The 18,755-nt window shown below is 43.6% G+C and overlaps 1 protein-coding gene across 1 annotated transcript in view; it reads right to left on the bottom strand.

Annotated features, from left to right (window-relative positions):
- LOC128444870 (PDZ domain-containing RING finger protein 4) overlaps window positions 1-17,763 on the bottom strand; it is a 53,299-nt gene extending 35,536 nt beyond the window's left edge. The window contains exon 1 of the mRNA XM_053427543.1: window positions 17,695-17,763. Coding sequence (XP_053283518.1) covers window positions 17,695-17,763 — 69 coding nt within the window. The remainder of the gene's footprint in view (window positions 1-17,694) is intronic.
- Window positions 17,764-18,755: the final 992 nt, after the last annotated feature.

Here is an 18,755-nt window from a genome sequence, read left to right as displayed (position 1 = left end):
AAGGTTGTTTATTCACAGATTTCCAAATGTGATGTTCTGGCTTTGGTGCCTTATTTTGGTCAAATTTAGTTGTAGCCTCTCAGCGTCAGCCGGTGTATTTGGAAAGGAATGAAACACCTGTCAAAACATGTTTAAATGACCTGAAGCTCTGCACCGCAAATGAGCTGTAACATTACTTTGCTCTTGATGGAGAATACATTAATGAAACAGTAGTCCACCTGGCAATTTTAATGTATGCACAAAAAAGAAAAGAAAGGGGAAACAAACCCATCTTGATTAAGAACACCTGGCGCTGCTGTTGTTTGTCGAGAGGAACGATTCAGAGGGAAAGTTCCTGATTAATGACTCTGCCATCGATAGAAGTTTCTCCAAATGAGGGAAGAGAAAATGTGTTGATGAACATATTGAGGTGGTGGACGAGCTCCAGAGACGCACTTATTAGCTGGCACTTCAGAAATATTTTGAGTTCGCAGATGACTGCACTGTATCCACTGATTGTGCAAATAGACGGGGGGCTGGAAATGTGGTAATGGTATGCGAGCGAGGTGGTGGCGATGGTGGTGGTTGGGAAAGGGGGGGGGGGGGGGGGTCTTCGCACTGCCATGGAAACCATAAGTAGGCCATGTGTGTGCCGTGTGTTTGGTGTCACCCGCTTCATAAGGCCTGTGCTCCTTTGGCTAATGGGTGTAATAAAGGATTGTTCATGCCGGAGTCCGCTCATTTATTCTCATTCCTGAGAATGCGAGGGGAGTGCTGCAGCAATCTGCCCCTTAACACTGGTTAATTCCACAGCAGATCTATAGTCCAACTGTGTCAACTGATGTCCCACTGAGGTACACACACACACAGACGTAGAATAAACCGCAGTAGTATCTGTACAACAAGATTAAAATATAATCAGCTAGCAAGTGCAATCCCAGTCATGGATTTGGTTCCCAATGAAGCTTATACCCAGAGCCCACACCTGGACCACCCAGGCTGCAGAGGGGCTGTCATCTTTCCTGGCTCGGAGACAGGAACAGGTCACTTGTGGCTGCGGTGGCGAGGAGAGACACTCCTGCCAAACAGAAATGACAGCTGCTTGGCCTCCCCAGCACAGAGTGTGCGGTGTGAGGGGTAATGAAGCCAGGAGAAGGATACTGGAGGAAGAGAACAGCCATCTTCATGGGTTCTGGTTTTATTTCCACTGCTCTGGTGGTCTCGGCACACATCAGTGAGACGTTTTTCTGGAATTATATTATGGCCGTAATTTGTTCATCATTTTTCCAAGATCCACATACATTTACGCGGTGCTAGCACTGCTGTTTATGATAACACGTCCAGTAAATGTATAAACTACTGTCATGTCTGTGGTACTGTATCAAAACAAACAACTGGATTATGCACAAGGTCCAATCAGAGGTTCAATCTTTGTTACATTTACATCTGATCCAGTTAGCTGAGCAATTTAGGGAGCATGCTGAAGAATTTAGTATAACATATGTCCTGTCCTAATCACTTACATGGGCTGGGTCTACCTATGTACCAATTACAGGCACAGTTATTCAAACGCGCAAAATTAACGTCTTCGTCCTTCAAACCTTATATCGACGTAGACAAAGACTGCCAGTATTCCTAAGGGCCTGAGCAAGTCACCCGCTTATTTTTCTTCTTCTATTGTTTAAAGTTGTCTCAACTTCAAGTGGTCTGAAAATCGGATCCATCCAATCACACTGCAAATGAACCGGGCCATTGTTCAGTTCGATCTGGACCAAGACCACTTCTTTTGGTCAAACTAAATTTTGGTCCACTGCATGTGACGCAGACAGAAACTACTACAACAAAGCCATTTAATGAGCTTGAAGCTCTTTTTGAGCACCAACAGTTTTGCTCCTCGAAGGTCTGAAACATGAAGGTAATTATTTTATGCAATAACTTGTAACAGTCTCATTTTCTCCATCTCCCCTTCTTGCTCTTCCCTATTGTACATTCGCCTTATTTCTCTCCCGCCACTGACAGATGCCTAATTGTGGCACAGCACTGCCAAGTGCAAGGCGCAAGGACGCTGAAGCTATTAGTCATACGAAGGCAGCGCTGCATCCTCTGACCCCATCACACTCCCTGCTGCAGACACAAGCTCCAAAGCTAGACACCTCGAGCAGAGGAAGTCTAAGAAGTGAGCTACAGCAGCGGGGTGCTGCCCAACACACTGAAGTGGACTTTTTTTTTGTTCTCGTCTGCCGGACGGTGTGTGGTGTTGGCAAGCGATTAGGTTCATTTATACCACGGCAGCCGTTTGGCAAGGATCCCTGCTCCATGTGGAGCCAATGTAACACTAGAATGAAACCAAATGGCTCTCTCTATTGGAAGGCCGAGGAGGGGGGGCTGTTGGTGGAGGGCATCTGCTCAACATTTACCTAGTGTTTTATAATTAGATGAGCGCAACTGCTTGGTAGCAAAGCGTCTTTTCCACTGTGATTCTCTGATAACAATTCTATGAGTTGGAAACAGGCGGAGGAGGCCTGGAAGCCGAGACAATTAGTGAAGCAAATAAAAAATGAACCATATTGCGAGAGAAGGGAAATCGGTGTTCAAAACATACTAACTGGTGGCAGGGTGAGAGTTGGTCATGACAAATGCTAATTGGTCCTAAGCAGCAGTAGGGCAACCTGTTTAAGCCTGCTCACATCTGGCACTCTGGGATTCCTCTTCCAATCTGTTTCACGCATTTCATTTTCTGCCAAAGGATAAAAGCTCAGTGGGCGCAGAAATAGAGAAATAGAATTATTCTAGACAACAAAAACTACAATACAAACTACCCCACCTCCATCCCACTGGTTTGTGGAAGTGCTTCAGTCACAGTTTAGGATCAGCTGACAGTTGCAGGAAAACAGGTTGAACTGTTTACATTAATTAATGATGGCTCGCTTTAATTCAGGTGCGACAGTAAATCAGTGGAAAGTGTCAGCATGCATAAAAGATGTCCACAAAGATAAGTGTTGACAGTTTAGCATCTTTACGAGCAACTCCATGTTCCACAAGCAACACATAATGGTCTATAAAATATCTAAAGCTGCTGCGGCCATACTTCAATTATGGCTGAGATTAGAGCCTGACAGATATGGATTTCAACTGTCTGACTCCTTAGACGTCATATGAAATGCTTATGGCAAAGAAATATCATTGAGACATATATTGTTTTCCATTTTAACCATAAATCTACTGATAAATAACAAAAAATTTAAAGAAAAAAAGGATATAATCAAAGTATAGAACTAATGATAAATATTTGTTCACATACAATGTAAATATGTCTTCCGTTTATATCCTGTATAATAAAAGTTTTCATATCTGAGTATTTCTGCAAAAATTAACCCAGATACCAATGGGTGTTTGAGGGGCTTATATTGTCAGATTATATTGATCAATCGATAAATCGGTCAGGCTCCAAGTTTACCATGCGTCAGTTCAGCAGTTTAATCTTCATGACTTTGTTTAAAGCCTTTTATATTTTCTGTTTGGTTTAACATTTTGTTAAAAAGTGTTTTCTTTCCTGCCATGAGTTGAGCACCGGCACATTTATCTCAGTAAAAAGACTTAAAGCAGCAGAAACATTTGGTCTGGATCTTTTTTTTTAATAAAAAGAGTCACAGGCAGTTTCTTGACCTTTAGTTTCCCCTCTCACATTTATTTCTGCAGAAGGATTAAAGTAATACAATCTCATGTGTAAAGTAATATTTAATGGCTCTTGCTTTATATTTCCCATAGACATGAGCATCTAACCTCTTATCTAACCTATTTCACAAATTATAGACCTGTACTTGACTTTACTGCTCCATTTTATGAAAGGAAACTGAGCAGCAGGTTTTCTGGATGGAGTTTAATTCTCCAGAATCCGCTAAAATGCAGTTCCCTAATGGAAAACAGCACACCGCAATTTATGGTCCTCGGCTAATGGACATTTAGCACTTATGAGTAGAATATATTTAGCAAGGGGAACTGTGAATGAACCAACCTGTGCATCCTGCGGATAATCATTAATAGATATGCTGCTTTAGCAATTTCACACACTCGTGCTACAGTCAGGATTTGTCTCTTCAGAGATGCTAGAACTCTTCTCTCAGCTTATTTCTTATTTGAAGTCACCTAAACTGTGACTTACTGTGCTGTAAGTGCTGCCGGGGAAGATCCATGTGTGATAATCTCACAGATGGTTGGTTTTCACAATTCATCCAAACATTGTTCCATAAAGAGGCTAAACATGAATGCCAGTCTTTCTATTTATAACCAAAGTGAACTGCATTCCAAGCATACATTTTAGCTTTATCCATTGACTGTGTATAAACAATGGATGTGCATGTGTCAGGAATGTGAAGCCAATGCAAAAGATGGTGACTCCACTTGTTGCAAGAAGAGGGACATTTCTATAGAAGTGTATGAGAAGATGACTTTAGTTTATTGTCTCAATTATTATAGTTTCAAGTCTTCTTCGCTACAGCATTATGTTCCTTTATTAACTAAATCGTTCAGAGTAAAATTGACAATAAAACGTGGATTGCACTGGGGTAAATTTTAGCAATTTAGCTAACCCTAACCCTTATCCGAAACACATTTAGTAAATTCTGTCCGAACTAAGCCTAATGTTTTCCCAAAGTACAGGCACAAGCAGAGGACAGCAAACCCGCCCACATGACCGAAACCCGAACCGAGTCCGAATGTCATTTCCATTTGATCTTAACCCAGCCAGACCAGGTCAGGTATCAACACTCTGATAACAAATGCCATACGTATCTTTATAGCAGCAGATAAGCAGCCACACTGAAAATGGTGAGAATGCCAAACTTGAGGCTTCAAAACGGCAGCTCACAAACCAATGGGTTACAGTGGGCTTCCACTTAGTTTGCTCCTACATTATATTACACAATGATATTGCTTCCTTTTAGTTAATATATATTTCTGTTGAGTAGGCTAATCATTTCAGTGAACACAACCACCATGCAATCTCTGTATTAATTAACATTTTATGTACAAGACATAGGACCTTTGCAGGCATAAGAAGACCTGGAAGAATATGTTAGATTCACCCGGGGGCCGTCACTGAGCTGCAGACTTGTCAGACAAAGGCAGAGAGGAAAACTACCAAATTCATTCCCAAAAGCAAACAAACAAGTGTGATAGATTTTCCCCAAGCAACTGGGATATTTCCAGACGCCGTGTTTCCTGAAATACAACCGTCTCCCTGGAGCTGGGAAATCTAGTGCTGAGACACGCACTGTGGCTCCCCTCCCGAGACTACACAAACACATAAACACATAGAAGTGTCAAGTGGGAGCTCTCTCCTTGCTCCTTGTCCTTTTTCTAAACACAGCATTCTGTCAGTTCCCCGATGAATCGCAGGCCTCAGGTGAAGGAGGTATCCCATCCTCATCCCACCCCCTTTCTCCCTCTCTCTCTTAAAACATGCTCGGCTATTGATTAATTCACAAACTAAAATGCACTCGGTGTATAAAAACAGACATTCGTGTATTGATTACTCCTCAGCTATTCCCTCAGGCTGCTTCAGTTCCGAGGCACGCCTCTGAGGAAAGCGCTGTTTTTAAATCAAATTCACTTTTCTCCTGAGTCAATATCAGACCTTTCAATGTGACCAGATGCAGTGTATATAACTTACATGAATCACAAACCTTGTTCACGGTGAAATAAAAGTGTAATTTTCCTGATGAGTGTGTTTGGCGGCAGCTTTAACATTTCAGCGCATTTCTCTGTGTGTCTGTGTCATGACAGCAGCCGCTCCCACCTCCCATTTGACAAGCGACGGAGAGAAAGTGACACGGACCGATGACACTTGGAGTAAGTGACACTAATAGACTACCACTCAGCGCGCCCCTGACATTATGCAGTCTTTGTCTTGTCTTTCTTGATCCGTGTGTCTCTCACAGACAAGTTGCACCACAGGACCTGAAATAAGAGCCTCAAACTTTATCTACTGTTACTTTTTAGCACATTAAGAGTCATAAAGAATGTTTTACACATGTTAAAAAAATGCTTTATATATATTTCGTATTCAATAGGGGCATCCAAAATCAAAACTTTAAAACGAATCAGTTTATTTATTAATTCATGACTCCAACACAAAAATACAAAATAGCTTGTTTTTATACTTTTGTTTTTATGTGAAAATCCAAAATAGGAAATGAAAAAGATCAAATTTGTCAGCAGAAGGTAACACTGAAAAAATAAGAATGTTTCATGAAAAACTGCTCCTGTGGCGCAAGTTAACCTTTCCATATCGCCTAGTTGATCTCCATCGCTAGTTTTAAGTTTTATTCAACACAGCATGATGTTTATTTATTAAATTATGATCACATTTAGAGTCCAATAGGAGATAAAGCACAGTATAGGATATAGGGGTCAGTTCAAAAATTTGAAATGAGGCAAACCCATTATGAATAATTAATGGGAGGTAAAAGCTTCCCTTCTTAGTCCGCAACTCTGTATGACTTCAGCCCAAACTGGGAATTTGGTTTGCACAAGGGCATTTTCAGGCTTTATTTAATCACGATGCCTCATAATGAGTCCAAAGCAACACATTTTCAAGCTGAGTCTGTATGTGAATGAGGCAGGTGGCCCCCCCCTCAGTGTGTCAGTGTGCCTGCGAGTGTTGAGGCTGTGAGGAAGGAGGCCTGGCTGGGAGAGGATCTGGGTTGTGTAGGAGGCGCTGGGATGACTCCAGTGCTGCGGGGGAGAGGGAGCGCGGCCACCGTTCCAGCCTCACAAAGAAGGCATCCACTTCCTTCTGTGAACTTCTGCTAGCTGCTGTTTCACAACAATGGGCTGTGTTGTAAAAGTGTGTTTGAAAATAGAACTTCCAAGGTGTCTCTAAGGAGCGTTAACATTTAACAAGCTCCTCCATTAAATGAATCAACCCACTGACGTGCTTACCTCAAATTCCAATCAGACTGGACCTTTAAATAGACTGCAATCCAATGAAATGACATTAACAGTGAGGTGTCGTGCCACATTGATGAGGCATTGATTTCATTTGAGAGAGGCTGCAGGTTTTTAAAAAGCCATTGTGATGCACTCATTGCAGAAACAGCTCATTAAAAGCCGGGGCCTTTGAAACTGTGTTAGTGTGTCAGTGTGACAGTGGCAGCGACAACAGAGCCCAGGTGCCGCTCGCCACGGTGGACTTGAACACATCGCCACATCACAACCTGAAAAACGGAAACACAATCTTCATTAATGAAAAGCTTAGGGCTTGTTGTCCGGCTAATAACAGGCTTCCTGACACGACTAAGTTTTGGATTCGTGCCCTCAGGATTGACTGTTAGATCGCTAATGTGACTGCAGCGGCCACACTCACGGAGCATCTCATCGCTTCCCCTCCCCAGGGTCTGGCCCTGCAGGCCGCCGAGGAGCAGGGAGGTGTGAGCGTGTCGGCCTCCCCATCAAACGGCTGTCAGGCCAGGGCTTATCAGTGGAGCGGCAGGGGGTGCCGGCTGACCTGTGGAGTGACACGCACCATGGCTGCCTCACCCGGGGGGCTCTGTGTCACCCTGATACCCACCCCCTCCTCCACCCCCTACACACTGATCTCCTGACCCATGCCAGCATCAGTCACCCTCGCTCTCTCTCTCTCTCTCTCTCTCTCTCTCTCTCTCACACGCCTGTCACAGACGATCATCACCTCGAGGACTCGTGCAAAGGTTGAAGTATAAAAGTGAGAGTGAGGTAAGAAAAGGAGGGCGGAGGAGTAAAAGGACAGACAAACAGTGAAAGGGGGCTGTCACTGAAAGGGTCCACCGCGGGAACCCGAGGCTTTGTCACCGGTTTCTTATCGAGTATATATCACGCAGGCAGCTCCTGCCCTGACACCATCCTATTTCTCCAAATGTCAGCGTGGATGTCGGAGCCGGTATCTCACGGATGAGAGGAGACTGGACGCTGAACACATTGTAGGGTGCAGATAAGGGAAAGTCAGGGCTTTTTTTTGTCGGGTTCTCGCTCACTTCCCCAGCTGTAGTAGAGCAGCTTTGTTTTTGTCACCATCCAGCAGCAGCACTGAGACACTCAATGATGCTGATCTCAAATTCATGAATAGAGACAATATGAACCGTTATTAAAAGTGACTTGTTTTTGTTTACCTTTCCAGTTGGTCTGCTGAAGCTAGCGAGTTCTAGGATATGATTAACCTCCACCTCCCTGTTTTTTTTGTTGTTTGTTTGTATTCTGGATTTTGCAAAAACTACTGAACAGACTTCCATGAGAATTGTAGTATTGGTGGGACATGGGTTAAGAAATAACCCAATAAGTTTTGGCACATATCCAGACAGAAGGGCAGATATATACGATATCACTTTCTTTAACATTGTGAGATTGAGAACGTTTTCAACAGTTCCACAGAAAATAATTCATTTCAGAGCTTTGCTGTATGTGGACTGTGTGGGTGTGGTTTGTTGAGATTTGATTGACACTGCCCCCTCCCTGATTAAGTTCTCTAGAAAAAAAAAATGTACACTGCTGAATGTTAAGAAGAAGGGAATTGATCTAATATGAACTTGTCAGTAGATGAGAAAGGAAAAAGAAAAGAAAAGGGAAATGTTTTTTGGATAACCATTCAGATTTTATTTCAAGGTTTGGAAAATTCTAATTGTTTCCCCCCCATTGGAGCCCTCACTTCTTCAATTACTGAGATCAACAACAAAGAAAGAAATCTCCGAATTGACAATTTGAGCTTTGGTAGAAAGTTGAGGGTGTACGTGAGATCACATTATTCAATACAAGCTTTGTGGGAAAAATTAAGCTCTCAAAGCCTTTGAATATCAGAGGTGCATAACTTTTTATAGCTGTTATGGCTGCTACATTTATAGAATATTTTTCTGAGCTGAAATCCTCCTTCTTCTCTGAATTACAATCGCCCACTAATTGGGAAGAGAAGGGAAGATGTGTTCTCATGAATGGCAATAAATTAATGAGGGCCCTTCTGTCAGCTTAAACAAAGATAATCAGCTAAGAGGCACCCGGGATGCAGCTGCACAGCCCTCTGTGTCGATCCCACAGTTCTTTGTTTTTAACCAGTGTTTGTAGTGAAAACCACAAGCTGTCAGGACTGTTAGCACTCCACGAACACAAACACACACACACACACACACACACACACACACACACACACACACACACACACACACACACACACACACACACACACACACACACACACACACACACACACAGAATTGGAAAGCAGGAACAGTCCAAAGTATCCCATCACACACTCACACATATGCACAACATTTTTAAAGCAATTAAGCACTGACACCAGCCCGTTTAGACAGCAACACAAATTCTGTCCACACACAGTTATACTTCCATGAACAGTCATGTAAGCACAGAGCTGAATTTTGTGTTGTGTTGTGTGTGTGTGTGTGTGTGTGTGTGTGTGTGTGGGTGTGTGTGTGTGTGTGTGTGTATAAAGGGATGAAATAGGCCTGCTTTAAAATGCATAATGTCAAGTTGTGAGTCACACTGGGGGAAACAAGTCATGGCTAATAATGAGGGGGGCAGTAAAATATGCCTCCTTTGTCCTTTGTTTACTGGCAAATAGACAGTGACAAACAAAAAGACCAGGACGGAAAATACTTTGGTATTAACCAAGTCCCACACAGTAACATGTAGCCAGATATTAATACACACACACACACACACACACACACACACACAGACACACACACACACGTACGCCAACTGAGTCATCTTACACAGGGTTTCATTCATTAAATAGATGCTCTGGTTCACTGGGGATCAGCATCGAGATACTCAGGCATGTAGTTCATTTCCCTCGTCCCTGCAGCGGTCTGATTGAAGTCGACGGCTTTTGATCATGACGAGCATGTGAAAGTAAAACACGCACTAAGACCAGGCTCAATATTACTCATGGATGACACCACGCTGATGTCATCCTCATTCGCCAAATTGAGACTTACCCAGAGTGAGATTATCCCCATGAGTTAATGAGGTGATGGGAATTTTATTTACCTCCACCAAGAAGGTTGTGTTTTTCGTCTGCCTGTCTGTTCGCTGTAATGCTCAAAAACCACCAGATGAAGAAATCTGAAATTAGGTTTAAAATATGTCTTTTTGTCCTATGGGTCGGGGAAGATCCCTTTACATTTTGGTGCAGATTAATATTTCCACTCTTTTTGACACTGTGAGACTCTTTCATCACTATCATTAATTTCTCAGAGAATAATTCTTGGATCTTGATGAAGGGAATAAGAATACATGAGTGTGTGAAATTTGGTGTAGATCCAAATGAAAATCCAGATCTAGTGAATTTAAATGTGGTTTCATAAGGGGACTGTCGGGCCTTGGCGGAGGCTTAAACTGTGTCATTCTTTTTTTTTTTAAAGAAGAAGAAAGGATAGGTGTGTGAGTATGAAAACATCTGGGACTTTACTTTCTTTTACAATTGGGTTCATCTTTATGCGTACATTAGAAAACAACCTCCATTCACCACCTTTGCCTCAGAGCAGAAAAACTCCAAACTACACTGAACACACAGGTGGGAGATGTGGAGAAATTCTCTGATAAACAGATTTGTTTCCTTAGGGAAAATGGTATCTCCTGGTTTTGTTTGTATGCATCTCCTTCTGCGCACATAGGTGAGATGAAACAAATTTTGAAGAGCAATGCTCCCGTCGGGTTGGAAAGATGTGACTAGACGCGGGGGTCTGGAGTTGATGCGTTGGCTGAAAAGGTCAGCTGGGTTCTTAGTGAGATAAGACACAGATGAAAAGGGAAAGGTCAATTCATCAGCTCCCTCTTAAATCCCCTCTGATCCTTCATAGCTGAGATTAAGTGGGCTGACTGATAAAACCCATTGACTTCATGTCTTGTGGCAAACGTGGCATCATCTGTATCAGAGCAGTGCAGCAGCAGCACCACACGTCTCCAATTCAAAACGAGTGATCTTGACGAAAATCCATTTTTTATCGAACTTCATTCTGGATTTCCCCTCATCTTACATTAACATTGCATTTAAAAACAAACCATTTCAATCAAGGAGCAGTGAAGCGATCAAATGTGTGATTCACACAAAATTAGATAATGAAATCTCCGATTATACAGTCAGCGTGACGCAGTTATGCAACACACAAATATGGAAATAGCTTCAGTTGCCAAGAGAGGGGAGCTATAGAGTAAAGGAGGAGGTGTATAAACTGCTTATTAGTGAACAGCCAGTGGAAAAAGATCATCTCAGCATATTTAGATCCCACTGTTAGCAGGAGGCAGCGACCCTCAAAGAGCTGGAGCTGGCCACTGGAGTGAGGCTGACACAGAAGTATGGTTCTTTATACCACACTGCCAAGGCAGAAAGAGAATCGGTCAATGTATGAATCTAATCTTGACTTTCTGTGCCTGTTGAAAATAATTAAAGTGGCAAAGAAAATCTAGATTATTCATCAGGCTAATATTTCCTGGGTGGACACATGATCAATCAAGCAGCGTGTCTCTCCCTCTCCTCCCCCTCTGTCTTCACTCCTATCAATTTTAATGGCTGAGGGACATCCTTCAAAAAAAAAAAAAAAACGTAATGGGACAAGAAGATGGATGAGAACATTTGCAGCCGACTGTCTCTGCCTCAGTGGTGAGGACGGGTTGAGGCGGGAGGGTGATAGCAAGGTTCAATAGCCTTAATGTACCGTCATGACATCACAGCCACATGCAAACTCATAAGGGTATTTATGTTTCTTCCCATTTCCATTTCCATTTCACATGGGCCTGCAACATTTTTTGTTGAATCAACAGGGAAGAGGTTCCCCGCTTAGTTTATATTAGGAATAAAAACATTGATTATGCAGTAGAGGTGGTGTAATATGTGGTATACTGGTATTTATGATAACCAGGACAGTTAAATAATCAAATGTTTACATTAGGTTATACAGAATATGTAGGCTTATTAATCACGGACCTTTTACATAATTCACCCAATCAACATAGTCGGGTTTAGTGTCTGTAATATATTGAGTCTAATTCATTTGCTAAAAAACAGAATTTTTTTTCAAACTTTGTATAGACATTGTGATATCTAATTATTGTCAATTCTTTTGATAAGATTGTCGAACAAAACCTGGTATGATGACAGCTCAAATGTACTGTACAGAATATTCCAAGTTTTAACCAAATTAAACCAAATGTTTGCTTTTGAACAAAAGTACAAAAAGAAACAAACGTCTCAGTCTTTGAGAAGTTCAACTACTGAAGGTCAACTAAGAGTGTCCAAATGTGCAGAAAACTTTCAAAGCACTGTTTGACTAAAATAAACATTTTCTCACTTTGTATACCTACAAACTACATTCATACCTAATGCCCTTTCTTACACAAATGTAGTCTTTCTGTGTGTGATCCATGAAGCCCAGACGAGCCTGCCAACATGCGTCTGAGCGCCTGGACCCTGGGATAGCTGCTCAACCTTTTATTGAATGCATATCCATTACACACATGGCCAGTGGTGTCGCAGACGCGGCAGCAAGTCAGCCTTGTCCTCCTTAGACCGTCTCTGGTCCACAGGTTTCACATCTGGTGCTGCTACAAAGAAAAGACTATCCGGCCCACAACAGCAGGACCGAACCCCTGGGAACCACCTTCCACCCCTGTGAACAAATTAATTCCAGATCGGCTTCATTTCACTTCTGTCCCTCCCGTCCAGTCAACCTGGTGACATCGCTCAACACGACGCGGCTAAAACCCTCAGATTCCATTACCGTCGACCTCATGAGCGCTGTCTGGAATTCATGAACACAGCTTTCTGGTTTCATAGCTGGAATTTCCACTGTGTTTTTGTTTCCTGCGGACGTGTATGTCTGTGTGTACACACTGTGGGTGCTTCATTCTCATTCATATGCAACAGCAAGTTATCAGGGACTGCTGTGCCTCATTGAGCTGGGAATTGCTGCTTTCCATTTATTTCTCAAATTCAGCGGAGAGTGACTCTGCTCCTGTCTAATACAAACTTAAAAAAACTGGTTGTGCTACTTTCCAAACATGAAGCAACAGAACAGAAACCCTGGCTTATTGGAAAATTACAGTACAGGATAAAGACATATGGAGTTTTGTGCTGCACGTGGAGAATGAAATTCATTAGCCAACAACATAAACAGAAGCTGTCTGCTACTGTAGCCCAGCGCCGGCTTAGCATCATCGCTAACTGTTGAGTTTTGACACCCATCGCAGTCCCTTTGGGTCTTTTTGTTTTGATCGCAATTTGCAAAGAAAGTTTTTGTCAAAACACATTTAATTAATGCATCAACAGACACACACACTTAGAAAAAAACCTCATCCTGAACCACATAACTAAGCTTCGGTGCGTTGTTCCTCTCATCAACATCTGCCATCCTGCTAATTAGCCCCCAAAAGCCACACATCACTGGGTTTCAGTGGTGCACGGACAATGTGTGACACTCACAAGGAAAAGGGGGGTGCTCACAGACACAATGGGAATTTCAAAGCCCTGCCAGATGACAGGTCAAATCAGATACAGAATGTTATTGTCTGCAGGAATGGCCTCTGCAGTCTGGAGGAGGAGGCAACGAGTCTGACTGACCGCAGTGGAGGAGCTGTTTAATCTCAGGTCAACGAGGCTTCATCTTTATTAACCAGCGATGAAAAAAAACGGATTTTCCTACTTCTTCTCCTCCGAACAGAGGGGAATCATTGGAAGGTTAACATGGAAGGGATCCAGCTGAGAGCAGCCTGGAGCAAAGGTTGAAAAAAATGTAGTCAAAGGAGATGAGCGATCAGAGGAATCAAAAAGGAGAAAGAGAAACAGATGGAAGGATAAAGTCAGAGTGCATAACCCCGCAAAGCCCCAATAGTCCCCTCATGAACCCACTATAACGAGATCTTTATTTAGATTTTAGACGGAATCACACCCACTCACAAGGCTGAGTTTTTTGCCTCAAAATCCATGAGAATTTTGAAAAACAACCTGTCTTGGAATGTTCAAAAAGTGAAAGAAAAGTTCCTGGATTCATACAAACATTAATGGGTTCTTCCCTGACCCATATCGTAGGTCCTAAGTTTCGTGGTTCTCCATCCGGTAGTTTTTGTGTATTCCTGCCAACATTCCAAATACCAAACACACAAATACCAATGGAAATATAACCACCTTTAGCAAAGAAAGTAGGAGTCTGCAAAGTGAGAAAAAGAAATAGGCTAAAGGAAAAGCGAAGAAAACTGATTCAATAACGAAAGGAAGCACAGTCGTGTGAGATAGCTTTGCAGCCCAGCTGAGGAAGGTGAGAGCACATTTCCATGCAGAACACCAGCAGCTGTGAGAACAGAGAGAAAATGAGGTAGAGAGACAGAGATAAAAGGAGCTAGAGAGAGAGAGAGACAGAGAGAGAGAGACAGTCATAAATCTCCCACAGCTACTGGGGTCAGGCAGACGGGGGAGAGTGTCAAAATTGTTTCTGGGCTGTGAAAGGGAAAAGGGGGAGGAAGGTTTCTAACCAACCGCTGTGACCGAGTCCCGCTCCTCGAATCAACCTGCAGGAAGGGCAGATCAGTCGCACTGTGAGAACGGCACAACCATTACTACGTTTTATTTTGAAATTGCATCAACTCCGCTATTTGGACTTGTAGCGGCCGTCAATATAAGTTTTGATATGCTGCTGGCCCCAATTTTAGTTCGAAATCCGAGGCTGCCTTCTGGTCTGTATGTTTGGAAACAATGAAACAGTTGATGTGGCTCCACTCATCTGTGGTGGCTCCTCTGCTGCTGCCAACAGGTGAGCTCACAGATTGCATGTTACAAAGATGACGTTGATCTTTGATGGTTACTTTGCTGTCCACGGAATTAGAATCTAAATTACTTCTCAGAAGCTCTGGTGATATGACTGTCTGTTGAGGACGCCTTTGCTTACTAGCGAACTCTATTTTCGTAGAAAAGCAACGTATTATTTCTGGCTTACTTTACTCATAGGTCAGGTAATAGGTCAAGCTGACAGTGAGCGCCCTCCGCTGGATCATAAGACATACTACTTCACACGGGCTGATGCTCTTCTCGACTGCATATTTAGAGTTCAAACGGGTCATTATCGATCCAATACAAACTTTTCCCCTCACCTTCAAATGAATGTTCGAATTTTGAATAAAAAAGTGACAGCCCTCGTAGACACTGCTTTCGATTTGGTCTATTTGGGCAGGACGTAGCCTTCGCTTATCTGTCAGGGTCCAATCACAGGACCCCCTTCAACATGTATAATCAATCAATCGATTGTTATCTTTGCTAACATCTGATGTGTAGTTAATATCTGCATTTTCCAATGATACAACCGCTTACGTGTAGGAAATGTGCTATTATTTAAGCAATCTGCAACAATCAAGTCCAGCAGGAGACACATGCCTTCCTGTGTACATCTGCACGTGCCCAGTGAATGCAAGTGTCATGTGATATGTGTTTCAGAAGTGTTAGTATAGACGGGGATTAAAATTGATACTGAGCCAGAACGCTTGTGTGGACACATATCGTTTTAGTTTGAAAATGGATGGAGCCTCAGAGTAGAGAATGCGTGTGTGTGTGTATATATATATATATATATATCTGTATAATAGACAGTAAAAAGAGCAGAGCCAGGAGGAGCTGAGCACGTTAGACAGATGAAAGCGTGCATGTAAAGGAGAGGGATTGGTTGGTGTTGAGTGGTGCTGCCGTCACAACACACGTCTCCTGACCACACAGACACAGTGACACACTTCTGTAGCTTCAAGGCAAACGCCACCTCTTGAGGGAGACTCTTCTTCTTATTTCTACCAGCCGTGTGCTGTTACTGAACGGTGCCTCTCTTCTGTGTTCTGTGTGCTCAGCAGACATGTGCGTTCAGGAATGTGTGATCGCAGGACTAAGAATTGATGTTGTTTTAATTGCTGGAGGATCCTGTTAAACCCAACAATATCCATTCCTCTTAATCCTCTCTCCGTCCTCTTTGTTCCTCTCCCTGTATTAATGATTTTTTTCACTTATTTCCTCCTTCCCTTAATTTCCCCTTTACCCTCCTCCACTCCCTATAGCTCCTTTCCGCCAAATGCATCTTTAACGGCATCCTCTCTATTCCCATCCCGGTCTTTATCCTCCACGCTCTTCATCCTTCCCGCCTTCCCTCCCACAGCGGTGATCAGAACGTTGGTGCTGATGCTGCAGCTCCTGCCTCAACCAGCTCACTGTGTAAGTGGGTGGACAGACGTGTCGGAGAGCTCCTGTCAACAGCAAAGTGCGCCCTGGAGACCGACCCACTTGGAGGATGTACTGATCCTCCTTTTCGCTAAACAAAGAGAAAATAGTCGATGCGAATCTTAAAAAAATAAATAAAACAAATGCTGAGAGAGGTAAAAAAAATAGAAAAGATAGGCACCAACACAGCACTTTATTTTTTATGGTTCTTCTGAGACAGACGCTGCTGCGGTGGCAGACCCTTCGTGGTCTCTTGACAATCCTGGCCGTTTCCTGACATTAAACCAACCATTAGGAGAATTCAGCCTTGCTCTCTGCTGATCTCCAAGCTGGCAGCGACAGCTCCTCTCAAAATCTGACTGGCGCCGTCCGTCAGCAGAGTTTGAGAGAGAGTCTCGAAAGTTACACGTGATGAGCTGAAAGCATCAGTGGTTAAACCGGGCTCTAGTTTACCTCCCCCCCGCCGCTTCTTCCTCATGCCGTCACCTCACAAGGGTAAAGGGAGACATCCCACGTCTAATTAATGCTCAGGATGGTTGTTTAAAACGGCTAATGAGGCTGTGATCATGGCGCCGTGAAGACAGGCGCTACTGGAAAGGGGGAAACGAGCAAGACTCCGCTTCCGGAGAGACACATCGAGGTTCACAGTTATCACTGTCACAGGAAGAGGGGCTGCAGGTGGGTAGGTGACATTTTATCTGATCTGCTTCCCCTCAGCATATGACACCTATTGTCTTCTGCTTGGCTCTCTGTTAACTCGCTAAATATCCTGAATACATTGCAGAGACCTGGTTTCTTATAAAATGCTAAATACTCCTGCAGATGCATCCGTCATCTTAAGCAGCATGACTGAATCCTGAACCTTGTGATGCAAAATGGTGATTTGTGAATATGGGCTATACAAATATAATCAGGTTATTGATCTGAAGCTATTGCAGAAACGTTTTGTGTGTTTACTTGCTGAGATCAATAACCTTTAAGACCAACGTGTTCTGCTGCCACGTCACTGAACTCTCTCCAGGAGCACCGAAAGAAAACTTTGAACGAAACACCAAATAGGTTCAACGACACATTCTCAACTTCGTCACGTGAACGCCTCAGAAGTTCGTACAGATTTACCACGTGCAATATTCTGCGTGTTCTCAGGTGCTTGTATTCTAAAGGAGAAACTTGCTCCCTCAGCAGGATGAATGAGCCACACACACACACACACTCTAGCTTCTCTCTACGCAACTGCTCGTTACTCAAAACACATCTGCTCGTGAGTAACAAGCCTCTCTCTCCAATACGCTGCCTCACATTCATTCTGTGTATCCATCCCTCATTCATCCCTTCTTCCGTCAGCTCCCTGAAACGACCCCAACCAGGCTTCTCTCTCCTCTTTCCCCAAAACAAACAGCAGCATCCTCTCTGCGTAACACACGTGATGGATTCACACACAAACACGCACAATCGATTGCCAGAGTTTGGCCGAGCCTCACCTGTGCAATCTCATACAGCAGCTTGTAGTGTTCCTCTCGTTTCTGTAAAGTGCACAGATTGCAGCCCATTATAGTAGTCGTGGCAACGCCAGGCGTCCAGTTCTCTCCCCCGAGCAGTGGCGTGTACGGACACAGGGGGTCACCCTCCACACCGGAGCGCCGGTTCTCATCAGTCACCCCCTCAGCAGAGCATCTCCTTCAGGCATCCCATTCACACATTCAGTCAGTCGCCTCAGATGAAGGCAGAGCTCCAGCTGAGTCTCACTGAGGAAGGTTCAGATGAGGATGATGGGGATGCAGCAGTGGCACAAGTAGCAGCGGACGCCTCGGCCAGTGAGCGTGTGTGTGTCTCGTCTCTCCTCTCCCCGCTGCCGCTATCTCACAGACTCACACACATGCACACACACTCGCACGCCGGAGTTGTGACTCTCGCTCACTGAGACACTCCCCCCTTTTTCTCTTCAGCAGCCTCGGCGCCACATGACTACACCGATACCAGCTCATGAATAATGAGAGGGAGCGCGGCCATATTCATGAGGGGGAGGCGGACGTAGGGGAGGGGACAGGGTGAGAGGGAGGAGTGCAGTAGAGAGCGCGGGAGAGCTGGTTCATTAAAAGTGAGACAGTGACACAATGAGCTCTTTTGTGTGAGCAGCTCCTGCGAGGAGCTCGGACAGGGAGGACGAGGGGGAGACGGCACACTGCGGCCGGGGGAGGTTGTTCCAGGGCTGATGGGCGACCTTCCAGCATCTGATGCATTTCATTGAGTGTTCATACGCGGACGTGGATGTGGTGTCTACTTCTGATGGAAATAAATCCCATCGCTTAAGGAGAGATTGAGCTGTGAAGACAATTAAAGGACATAAAGACAATAGGTTTGTAATCACATGTCAATTAAGACAGTGGCTGATACACAAAATGTAAATGTAATACCTAACAATATTAATACTAAACAATATTCACATTTTCTGGTTTGCTGCTTCCTAAATTAGATTATTTTCAATAGTCTATATAATTGTATAAAAATATAAAACATTGTTATGACAAAATATACGATATCA

Source organism: Pleuronectes platessa, chromosome 7, assembly GCF_947347685.1.
Source record: "Pleuronectes platessa chromosome 7, fPlePla1.1, whole genome shotgun sequence".
NCBI classification, from domain to species: Eukaryota; Metazoa; Chordata; class Actinopteri; order Pleuronectiformes; family Pleuronectidae; genus Pleuronectes; species Pleuronectes platessa.
Note: the sequence above shows the minus strand (reverse complement) of the source record. Positions and strands in the feature narration are given on the sequence as shown.